This window comes from Limanda limanda, chromosome 3 (assembly GCF_963576545.1).
Source record: "Limanda limanda chromosome 3, fLimLim1.1, whole genome shotgun sequence".
Classification (NCBI taxonomy): domain Eukaryota; kingdom Metazoa; phylum Chordata; class Actinopteri; order Pleuronectiformes; family Pleuronectidae; genus Limanda; species Limanda limanda.
In genome coordinates, this window is record NC_083638.1 from 15,076,748 (window position 1) to 15,089,736 (window position 12,989).

A 12,989-nucleotide genomic window follows, 5' to 3' on the forward strand; every position below is an offset into this window, starting at 1 on the left:
AGCCAGACCTCTCAGCTCCACTCTTTAAATAATGGTGTTAATATGATGCATTTTTTCTGTTTGTTAATGGCCAAGCTATGGAAAATTATTAGGGTCAGGAAGTTGTACAACATGTGTGAGGAGGCAGATCTTTTAAAATATTGTGTATTTTGAGAACAAAGTCGAATTACATCAGAAGAAGCTCAACTCTAGTTCAACAAATCCAGTAACAGGAGCAACTGACAGGTATGTGATTTCTGAAAACCCTGTAGTTTGGATAGAAAACAGTATGAGTCTATTTACAGTCTGTTTCCTTTACTGGGTAATTGTCCTTTTCCTTGATTGTGACTCTACTTAGTGTTGGCTCCTGCTTACATTATTTGAAATTGTCTGTCTCTGGTGACTCCCAGTGCTAGTAAACACACACACACGCACGCACGGACGCACGCACGGACGCACGCACGGACGCACCCCCTTACGCACGCACGCACGCACGCACACACGCACACACACACACACACACACACACACACACACGCACGTGCCAGAACGCACACACAAACAAACACACACCCCTAGTCAGACCTATCAACAGCTTGTGTAGAATAATTTGAAATAATTACATAATAATTATGCATAGCAGTCATTTTCAGCCATGCTTTACTTCCCCATTGAGAAGTTTATGTTGGTCAATAGTAATGCACACATCTATTACTGGCTATACAATGATAAAATGTTGTGGTACATGTACTTAATAGAGACAGTATATCCTCTACATTACTGCAAGAATTGAGTCATAAATATGAAACATAGTAAAGAGGATATACACAAGAAATATTGCACACTGTAAGTATCACTGCAGATTATAGAACTGCAGGTTTTAAAAACATAATTATACAGGACTGTCTCAGAAAATTAGAATATTGTGATAAAGTTCTTTATTTTCTGTAATGCAATTAAAAAAACAAAAATGTCATGCATTCTGGATTCATTACAAATCAACTGAAATATTGAAAGCCTTTTATTCTTTTAATATTGCTGATTATGGCTTACAGCTTAAGAAAACTCAAAAATCCTATCTCAAAAAATTTGAATATTTCCTCAGACCAAGTAAAAAAAAGATTTATAACAGCAAAACAAAATCAAACATTTGAAAATGTCCATTAATGCACTCAGTACTTGGTTAGGAATCCTTTTGCACGGATTACTGCATCAATGCGGCGGGGCATGGAGGCAATCAGCCTGTGGCATTGCTTAGGGTTTATGGATGCCCAGGATGCTTCAACAGCGGCCTTTAGCTCATTTGCATTGTTGGGTCTGGTGTCTTTCAGCTTCTTCTTCATAATACCCCACAAATTCTCTATGGGGTTCAGGTCAGGGGAATTGGCAGGCCAATCGAGGACAGTAATGCCATGGTCAGTACACCAGTTACTGGTGGTTTTGGCACTGTGGGCAGGTGCCAGATCATGCTGGAAATGAAATCCTCATCTCCATAGAGCTTTTCAGCAGACGGAAGCATGTAGTGCTCTAAAATCTCTTGGTACACAGCTGCATTTACTCTGGACTTGATGAAACACAGTGGACCAACACCAGCAGCTGACATGGCTCCCCAAACCATCACTGACTGTGGAAACTTCACACTGGATTTCAAGCAACTTGGATTTTGCTCCTCTCCAGCCTTTCTCCAGACTCTGGCGCCTTGACTTCCAAATGAAATACAACACTTGCTTTCGTCTGAAAAGAGGACTTTGGACCACTCTGCAACTGCCCAGTGCTTCTTTTCCATAGCCCAAGTCAGACGCTTCTTCCGTTGTCTTGAGTTCAGAAGTGGCTTGACCATGGGAATACGGCTATTGTAGCCCATTTCCCGGACACGTCTGTGAACAGTGGCTTTTGATACCTGGACTCCAGCTTCAGTCCACTGTCTTTGAAGCTCCCCCAAATTCTGGAAGCGACCCTTCTTCACAATGCGGTTAAGGCTGCGGTCATCTCTCTTGGTTGTGCAGCGTTTCCTGCCACATTTCCCCCTTCCAACAGACTTTTTGTGGATGTGCTTTGAAACTGCACTCTGTGAACAGCTTGCTCTTTGAGAAATTTATTTTTGTGTCTTACCCTCCTGATGGAGGGTGTCAATGATGGTCCTCTGGACAGCAGTCAGATCAGCAGTCTTCCCCATACTTGTGATTTAGTTTACTGAACCAAGCTGAGTGTTTTTCAAGGCTCAGGAAACCCTTGCAGGTGTTTCGAGTTAATTAGACGATTCAAGTGATTAGTTGAATACCCTACTAGTATACTTTTTCATGATATTCTAATATTTAGAGATAGGATATTTGAGTTTTCTTAAGCTGTAAGCCATAATCAGCAATATTAAAAGAATAAAAGGCTTGCAATATTTCAGTTGATTTGTAATGAATCCAGAATGCATGACATTTTTGTTTTTTTAATTGCATTACAGAAAATAAAGAACTTTATCACAATATTCTAATTTTCTGAGACAGTCCTGTATAAATTATATAGCAGAGGGAACACATAAAAGCATAAGGAATCATTAAACCATAAAACCATGAGACAATAAGAAATCCTCAAACTGTGAGAAGTCAAACCTGAGAAATCACCCAACCATAAGATTATAATGGGATGTAGTCAAGAATTAGTGTGTTGTTTTGTTTTTTAATGGACGTTGGGAGACAGCGATAGGGGTTATCTTTACACTTGCCAAACTAAAATAATATTCAGAGAATAAAAAGTGTAAGTGGTCCATTGGGTTTTTGTCTACATATCATAAGACAATTCTATCGTTGGTATGAAGGGATGGACGTTATTTATTTACTACTAATGTCATTATTAAAGCCCCTTTTAACTATGTTATCCATTCTCACTTTCACATGGACTCAAAATGTGCCACACTGATGATGCGCTCTAGTAGAGAAGACACGTTGTGAAGATTTATATCACGATTATAAAACCAAAGTGATCATTGTTATCAGTTTTATGGCGGTATTGTTAAATTGTGCTGAAAATGTTCAAACAGCACTGACACACACTGTCAAATTATATATTCACTATCAATTAAAATGATGATTATATTTAAAATATAGAGGAGAGAAGGTTGACAACTTATGTTAAAAGAAGATGATGAGGAAGGACAAAATATCAGTGTCTGACCTGGACACAGTTGATGCAAGCATGATCTCACTTTGGCCGGAGCACTAGCAGCTCTCTGGTGCTACAGCCATTATCTGCCCGAGGCTCCTTCCACCATGTTTTTACGACACACAACAAATGCATCGTGTTGCCTGGAGACTTTTGTACGATTTAGGTGAAGGGGATCTATTGGCAGAAATTACATTTTAAAATAATATAATAACCCTTGTGATGTTTTCAATAATGTCTTTCATCTAAATTGTACGAATTGTTGTTTCCTTTACCCTAGAATGGGCCCTGTATATTTACAACTGGAGCCGGTCCTCTCTACGGAGGTCTACGGTTTTTGACATTAGCCCCAAATGGACAAACTAAACACCTTTTGAGTTTTGATGACAAGGCTACCGCAGGTTCTCTGTTATGTTTGAAATGGGAGGATGAGGTGAGGGGTATTCAGCTGCAACATTCAACTTCACCACTAGATGTCAAAAAATTCCTGACACTGATTCTTTAAACGTTACAACTTTCGGTAATTTTACCATTGTATACGGTGAGACTGGTTACAGTTTCATCCCTATGTTTCGGTTCAGTATTTTGAAATGTTAACAAGAACTCAGTACCAACACCAAACCGTCTGAGTCCCATTCTCTGAACAGTCTACATGTATATCACCATTTTACTAACATACTTTTTCAATTGCTTCGTCACCAGTGATAACAGCTTCACTATTTCTCCCCTCTCTGTGTCTAAATATGATTTCCTTTGTTTTATTAACAATAAAAAACAAGTTATAGCTGTTCTTAAAGGTGTCACACAATATACATGTGATACAGACACCAGACTTACAGAGAGTACACAGGCTGACAGGAGGACGTGGCAACTCGCCATAAGGAAATGATGTCATGCTAACTCAGTTACTGATGTATAAAAGCTGCTAGATTGTTGCTCACATCCTTTTCTGCTAAAGGCTATGTCTCTTAGCAAAAACCTACAATGTACATTGTTCTAAGACAATTATTTTATCTGGCGGAGATATCCAGTGACTTCAATGACTGTAGAATCTTTCTAGATACATGTATATACAGTGGGTTTAATAATTATGTATTTATAATAAATACCTAATTTGCTTAGAATTCATAATGCTGAGTGTGTATGTTTTATAATAGGAAACTGCTTCCCTCTCTCTTCCTTTCTTTGTTTTCATCTTCCTCTTTTTCTTTTTGTTATATTATTTGCAATGAGAAGCCTATGCAGAACACATACAGGAGCTAAAGTCCCCAGAATATCAACTCTATATTCTTGCTTTATATTATTAATCAGTGTGGTGTTATGGAAAATTCCACTGACCATTGTCTAAGATAGTGGTAATCCCCTGACTAGGTGTCTCACTGCTGTGATACTGTGTACCTGACAGGATGGAACCCTTATTTGGTGATGTTTTTCTTCCAACTGGTAGCAGGGACGGACGGACACAGCAGATGAGACGTAGATGATGATCTCATGTCTTTGATGTCTTTGATGTCTTCTTTTTTTTTCATCTCTCATGTAACGCCTTTTTGTATAAGTTCTGGCTTTTGTGAACTTGCAGCCAGTTGTTCCATTTTGAGCACCCGTGCTTGTTGTTAATTAACTCTGCAGAGCTTATTATTATAAAGACTCAAAAGCAACTCCAGTCTGAGAATTTCATTATTTCAAATCTCAAGATGAATTTCCATCACATTGGTAATACAGTTGGCTACATTGTTGTGGTTTAGAAGAAGGCTTTGCTTCGTCATCATAGTACATTTTAAAATATCTTACATCAAAAGTGATGCATTTCAGCTGCTATTGGTTCTTATATTGTTGATATAATGAATTATTTATAATCAGTGATTGTAGAAGAACGGCTTTATATCATTGGAACAAAGCCTTCAGTATTATCCATAATACACATTCTAGTTTTTGTCTCAGCAAATACAGATACAAAAAGTGACCTCCACCAATCTCCCTGAGATAAACATCTCATAAATATTTCATGCACGGTGGTGGAGTGGAAGTAGACGAGGAGATGATAGTTGTGTCTGTCTCATACTCGCTGTTAAAGTGGTGTTTTCCCCTCTGGAAGGCAGATAGAAGGATTTGGCTCCTTCCTCTTAACTGTGGAAGTCCCCATCTATCATCATCGGTCCAGTCTCTCTGAAAGAGAAAACGCTTTAGCGGCACAGAGAAAAGACTGAACGAGCCACTGTCAGACTTTAAGATTAGTCCCAAGAAATAAATGTAGAATTTCAAACAGTCTTTGGTAACCTTCACAAAGGAGGTTATGTTTTTTTCTACTTTTGTGTTTGTTAGTTGGCAGGATTATGCAAAAACCACTGAACCGATTTCCATGAAATTTTTTGAAGGGGAAGGGTATCCCAAAAGGAAAATGTGTGATCCAAGTCGGAATCTAAAATCTGATTATAGTTATGTGCTTTCATAAGGAGACTGTTGGGCGGTGGCGGAGCCATGGGCTCTACTGAGTTCTATTCTAGCTCAACATGTCGGAGAGCCTCTTTGTCTCCAGCTACACCCACCAAAGATTCCAATCAAACTAAAACAAAGACATAAAACACGCCCCCAGCTGTCTCATTCTAATCACCCTTCTATCCAAACATCTTATTTTGCTGCACTGTTTTCCTTTGTGTTATTACATGCTCCTTATACATCTGTGCTTGTTTCCCCCCCTTGCAGCCCTGTGTCTGAAGAAGTTGACCTGCTGTTTGAATCTCCCCCCGTGTAGACCATGCTGTCCCTCCTGCTGCCTGTAATGCTAGCCGTCCAGGCTACGGGTGAGTGTCGCCGCCACTGACCGAGCCCCACCATTAGATCAAAGCCACCACAGTGGGAGGTGCCACTGCCTGTTAAACAATACACCCTGCAGAGCCTATTAGTCATCAACCTTGAAAGCTTCGCTGTGAAAAACAGACGTTCAAATGAAGCTGGCTGAAAAATAATGGGCCAGTCGTTGGGAAGTTACAAACCTCTAAACCTCTCATCAGTCCAGACGAGTGGACAAAGAGCATATTCTTATTTATGCTCCGTCTGAGATCCTGTCTGAGGGCCTACAAATAATTGTTTCACCATACTTCCCTTAACTTTTGTTTTTATAGTATTATGACTCAGTGCTATGGGAGTGTGTATTTTTTCCCCTCATAATTGAGCATATAAAACTGAATAGGTTTGACCCTTTCCAGACAGGTGAGGAGTAGAGGGCTCGGGGGCGAGGGTGAGGACCTCGGTGGAAAGTGCTGAAAGTGCAGTTTCCCTGCTCTGACTCAGGGAGTGTGTTGAACAAGTCATCCTCTTAAATTTATAACACCAGGAAGCAGTGTGGTTGTGGTTGATGTTGCAATCGATGATTCATTACTCACACGCTCAAAAGTTTACTTCAGTAAAAATGGTGCTCCGAGAAAAAGAAAACGTGTGTCATCATAAAAAAGGAAAAAAAAAAGTCTGGGCCAGCTTGATAGCATCTCACGAGGAAGTAAATAACAGAAGGGAATTGGAGCATGTCAAAGAAAGGATCAGCAGTGCGTATATTTTAATATCACCCTTTTCCCAGTCGATTTGGGGCTGACATGTTACGTAAATTAAAATCTCATATTGGCTGATATATCTTTATATTAATGTATTGCCTGAAGCGTAAGGGAAAAAGGCTTTATCTCAGTGCCTGAAGCACAATAGTAAAACACACTTTGGCAAACCCACAAAGTTCTCAAAAAACTTTCATCATCCAAAAGACCATCATTTAAAAAGAGAGCAGTCTTTCGCCTGTTCGGCTCTCTGGTTGAGCTGACACAACTTCTATTGGCCATCAGTGGCACATTTCAGTCTTGTCTCAGTGGACCTGAGTGTCCTCAGTGGTTCATTAGGGACCTATTCTCTCCCAGCACAAATGGGCCTGCAGCCTGCTCATTACTGGCTGTGTGGCATCCACCGCCAACTCGCCCTTCTCACCGGGAGGGAAGAGGAGGAGGACGAGGAGGAGGAGGTGTCGGGGGCTGATGGAGCTCTTTAACTCGTGGGTAATGGCCTATTGTAGCTCGCACGATGGTTCAGATTCTCTCTGCTAACTTTAGCAAAACGTGGTTTTCGCTGGAGTCTGTATGTCCACATGTAGCATTATATTATGATACAAAAACACTGCATGACACACATTTTCTTGTATGCTCTATATGCACTTGTTACCTTTGTTGGCTGACAAATTACAGTTGATAGTTGTTTCTTGAATACTCTCTGTTGCCCCTTTCCCACTGGTCAAAATCCTAATCCGGCAGACAGCGAGGTGAGAGAGCGCCTCAGATTTCGGTGCATTTGTGATGTCACAGGTGTCTGTGGCCCTCACAGGACCTTGACAATGATTTAATTTGGACCAAATGTATATTGTATAACTTTTTATCATCAGCTAATTTGTAATAAGTAATTATTTGGGTAACTAACCAATGAACGAAAGATCAGGTTGAGTACTGGCTGTAATCTGCCACGTATTCTTTCGTGTCATTGTTGACTAACTTTCAGCAAGTTTCCATGTCAGTATAGACACAAAAAACACTTTGTGGTCTCAGTCAAGACGCTTCCTTGTGAGAACAGTATTTATGTAAAGAAAAACAGAAGGACAGCACATGACAACACTGTCGTCCCATCACAGTGTCATTGTCTCTGCAGCTCCCAGCTGTAAACTGACTCAGGAGTCTGATGATAGATCATTCCCAGTGAAACCTCTTCCTGATGTTACACATGAGCACTGTACAGCTGTGCTGTCGCTCCAGCTGTGAAGATGCTTTTCGATGAAGGGTTGTTGTGTGTGGTTATATTTGCTATTGAGGTGGCAGGAAAGTGGAAAGATACAACACCAACCAACTGTGGCTTTGCCTTTGGATCCATTACTGTTTGATTACAACAGCTTAACTATAACTCATAATGACCTTTGTTGTAATATGCGTTTGTTAAAAGGATAGAAGACATTGACATTTAACCAAGTCTGGTGAATAACCTTAAATTGTACAAAGGCTAAGTGGTAAACTGACCAACATTGAAAAAATTATATTACATTACATTTTATTTAGCTGACGCTTGTATCCAAAGCGACTTACAATAAGTGCATCAACCCCGAGGGTACAGACCCAGAACAACAAGAATCACGAAAGTACAATTTCTTCAAAATAAAAACAAAACTACAAAGTGCTATAAGTAAGTGCCATTTAAGTTCTCTATATGTCAAACTGAAACATCCTGTTAATAAAATAGAAAACTATTTTCTCTGCTGTGCTAATGGAAGTAGGTGAAGCCTTAAAAGCTTAAACAGAAAGTACAACAGTTTTGCTTGAGCACAATCCTTCTCTCTGTGCAAATGCAATTTGGAACAAATTGTGTTACTGAACTTCCAGATGCATTTTTAGGACAACACTGTACAGCAGGAAGTAGAACCAATGAACACATCATTGAGCTGTTTTGAATTGGACAGGACAGAGGATGGAAAGCAAAGCAAACTAAAAGTGCAACACAATGTAGTGGAACCTCCAGTGTTGGCACAAACTTTCTGAACATGATTTGATCTACATTGTAGAAAGAAGAATATTTGTCGAAGACGTCATTTAGTTGGATACAATGTGATACGTTATGAGAAAAGATAGTTAATTTATCCATCAAGGAGGAAATCGACACACAAGCAGGACCAGTTGCCTACGTACACCGTGCGTGCAACTTCTGAAGGAAACTGAATGTCACTTAAACACTTAGGAGAGGCAGCAGCCAAGAGATAATCGTAAATATCTAAAGGCAAAACATGTGGAAAGTGGAAAGTGGAAAGCACAGCAGCACATGTTCCATCAAAGTGACATCAACATATTCAGAAATAGTTCAACAATAACTTCCCATGATTGTTCCCATGACGGTATAAAATCCCCAATTGTTCAATTTTTATGCTTAAATTTCATGAACACCGAGACATTGAATATGTAAACTGAAATAACAGCTGGTAAAATGGAGGCGTTCCAAAAACATTTGACCGGTAGTGCGTATGTAGAGTTACAACTGAGCCACAACAGTAGCTGAGTGCAGCAACATCCTTGGCTCACAGCACACAGCTGTGTCAGCCAGTGGCAGAGCTAACAGGAGGCCGTCTGGCTAATTGCTTGTTGTTGTCATGCTCTGTGTTCAGTTAGTGCAGCCGCTCGGCTGCCAGCGCTCACCGTGTGCATCTCTTAGCTCCAAAACACTGAAAAAGAATAGTATTCATGCAAATGCAGGAGAGAAAAACTGACCTGATTTCTCTGTCAATGATGGGAGCTGTTAGGTAATTCAAATTAATTTGCATAATTGCAAAGATTGCATCTAGTGTGGTAGTCGGCAGGCGAACATTCTGGCAGAGCCCTGGAGCGTGAAACTAGCCGGCTCATGGCTGCATCTCTGGTGTACTTTTTAAAGGTCTACTAACTATGAGCGTCCTTCCTGTCCTCCTTTTCTTTTCACAGCAATTGATTCTGCAGTGAGGGGACACTTTAGCCTGTGCAGAAATTCAATTACGGGTTATTACCCCGTATCAGTGATGTTCTTGCTAATTTGATTGCGTCCAGTGAAGAACCCTTTTAAAAACAATCGAGGACAGGCTCAACAAAGATTGGTTTCGCCACAATGCATACATAATGACTGGTCTCTGTTGGCTCGCCTCCGTCTCACCGTTTCCCCGCTCATCTTTTCTCACAGGCCGCTCATTGAAACAGAGTGCATTACCCAACAAGCACCTCATGATTATTTCAACAATTCCTAAAAAGCCTTCCCTGTGGGATTGTTAAAAAATTGATATGGGTAATATGCAGAGGTAGCGTTTCTGCAGGGGCAGAGGGGCCTGGAGGCATGTGTTGGTCTGCTGTGTGTCTAGTGGGCTGTGATGAATGGGTTGAGCGGATGCTGATCTGTGCTTGGAAAGCATCGCAGCGACTGTTTGTTGCTGAGGAAGCACCTCGGCAGCTGACACAGGGAGACACCCACCTCCAGGAGGTTGCCTCTGTGAAGTGGCTGCGAGGATGTCAGGCAAGTGGGCTCTGACATCCAGACGACATACAGCTGGTGACAAACTAACCCGTGCGTCCTGGGGTTTGAAACTATGAATCAGCAAAAGATATGAACCTGTTCAAAGAGCTGAAACTCTGTCTCATCCGAGGGATCTGGAAAATCCCTCTGTGCCACTTCGTCAACCTCACCGTCTCTTTCTGGCTCCTCTGTAATGACGGCCTTATATACATCTCAATGTAGCCTGTCTTTACTAGAAATTAGCTGCACTCACATCAGATCTAATCCTGTGACCCTCCTGCTACATGGAGCTACTCCCTCCTCCGCCTTCCAAGCTCCTCTCCATCCATCCTCAGCCTCCCGCTCATCAAACGCTCTCTGTCTCTCAGGCTCGTAAGCCGGAGGCGCGCCCTTATCTGCTCGCTGTTCTTCAGCCAGCACTATTATCTGAGTGCAGGAGCCCATTAACAGGTTATTGACGGGATATGAGATGGCATACATCTCTGAAGGAAGCAAGACATAGATAGAGTGTGTGTGTGTATGGGGAAAGTTCCCACCTTGGTATATGACACTGCTGAAAATAAGCAAGTCCTTGTCTTGCCTATCTGTCATCACCTGGCGATGACTTCCTGGAGCAAAGATGGGAAAGGAAGAGATTATGTTTAGAGCTTAATGTTGAAAGTGACCCCTCTACACTGCAGAAGGCTTTAAGTTGCTCTTAATCTCATCCATATTGTGCCTCTTTCGCCGAGAGGCCATTTGAAAACCACTGCCCAAGACAAAGACCTTTGAGATGTGTAATTTCCCACCAATTCATCTGCATAAACACACACACACACACACACACACACGCAAAGCCATTGCTTCTTTCGTATTTTTCAGATGCCGATTTCTTTTCTGGAATGGGAGCATTATGGACATTTGCATCTGCTCCTGACAGCATGAAATCAAAAGCTAGCTCTCCCTCCAGACGCTCTATCATAAGAATAATCGGTATGAAAAGACTCACACTTCCTTTGAGCAGAAGACTTTGATGTTCAGGTGCAAAATTGTCCACGATAAAAAAAAATGTCTTGTGCTGCAGTCACATTTTGCAACAGAGGGGGGCAGTGTTGTAAAAGTAGAGTTCTCCCGCTTGTCTCCTTGCCCAACCGAAACCTGCTGTCATTGCGGTCTGTTGGTATTGCACCTGTTTACCTTGCTGTGTCAATATTGCTCCTGCAATTTGCCCTCCAGTGCAGCTGTTTGTTTTTTCTTATGTATGAAATCATATATATTAACGTTTCTTCCCACATGCCATATGTTGCAGCAGGGCCTCAGACACACCCATGAAACAGTGTAGTTAGTGTGCTGAACGGATGGCTCCGCTGGTGGAGTGGTGTGAATAGCTGGGCTCAGTTATTGAACTGTCGCCATTGTCACCTTTATGAAGAAAGACTGTGAGAAAGCCCATCTTTGTGTGGCTGGCTGGTATCGAACCGAGTGAGGCATAAGGGAAGTTGTGTTTTTCAATTAGCAGGAAGGTACTAAAGTGTGTCTGCGTGTGTGCATGTGTGTGTGTATACTATTAGCCTTTGACTAACAGATGGACTTAATCTTAGGTCGGTGAATCGTGGAGAAAATGCAGATAGTTATAGAAATTATAAAATTTTACCATGAGGTGTGTTTGTCATTTGTGTGTGTGTGTGTGTGTGTGTGTGTGTGTGTGTGTGTGTGTGTGTGTGTGTGTGTGTGTGTGTGTGTCTGTGCTGGTGATGCTGATGTGAACCTCTCTGCTCCATGGCAGCTTTGTAACAGCGTGTCCATTGTAGTGTCAGCACCTCGTGTCCAAGTCTCCGACAGAGTGTTGCTCTGCAGCTGTCAGCAGTCATGCAGGTGTGGAATATCAATGTGTTGTCTGGCCTTTCCCTATGAAATGCATGTGTGTTGATTGGTGTGTGTGTGTGTGTGTGTGTGTGTGTGTGTCTGTGTGTGCGTGTGTGTGTGTGTGTATGACTTTGATACCAATTCCATTGAAACTGCTTATTGATGACGACAGCACTTTGATACTTATTTCAACTTATCAACTCATCACCTTTTTCTACACAAAGATCTCATGCAAAACCATTCATCTCTACTTATTAAGTCGATAAATGTCAGGAGTTTGATGAAATAACAGCGATGAAATCACACAGAACTGATCATGTCAGGCATTAGCATGATTAGTTTTTTTTTTTTCTTACAGTTTTTTTCCCTCAGAAGGGAAACGCTGATACAATTTTGCAGAGATCTTCTGTTTGATACCTCTGGAGCGGGTCCCGGCTCAGGTTGGGCTTATTTCGATGGAAATAAATTAGTGATGATCAAAAGAGTGATTCCAGCCTCTGAGAAAGTGCTATTTCTCAATTCTCCCTCAAGTTCCCACCATTAAATTGCTTTAATTTGAGTATCATCCCCCTCACTCTTTGTCGATGCAAAATGTGTCTGTAGAAAGTTTGATTTGATTTTTACTTCGTAGAAAAATAACAAAACTCTTGCAGCATTATCTACTTTGTCTGCTGTGGATCAGTATTCTCAGTATGTTCCAAGAGTCTTACTTTTGCCAAAACTCTGCCGAATGCACAAATTCCATTTCGGTTATATAAACTGTTGGCCCAAACAATAGTTAGAGTTTGGAAAAGTTAAACAAATTCTTTAAAGGACAATTTTTGGCCAAGTCCATAATAATTATAAATTATTATATTATAAGTTATAATAGTGTTTTTACCAGTGAATAGACAGATCAACATTTAGTTTGTTTCATTATCAAAATATGTGATGTATGTATAAACACCTGTGACAATGGTATTGTTTAA

The 12,989-nt window shown here is 41.0% G+C and overlaps 1 protein-coding gene across 2 annotated transcripts in view; it reads left to right on the plus strand.

Moving 5' to 3' along the window:
• cd276 (CD276 molecule) overlaps window positions 1-12,989 on the plus strand; it is a 74,748-nt gene that overhangs the window by 4,655 nt on the left and 57,104 nt on the right. For both annotated transcript variants that reach the window (XM_061068104.1, XM_061068105.1), the window contains exon 2: window positions 5,836-5,933. In XM_061068104.1, the coding sequence (XP_060924087.1) occupies window positions 5,888-5,933 (46 nt within the window). In that variant the 5' untranslated portion in view covers window positions 5,836-5,887. The remainder of the gene's footprint in view (window positions 1-5,835; window positions 5,934-12,989) is intronic.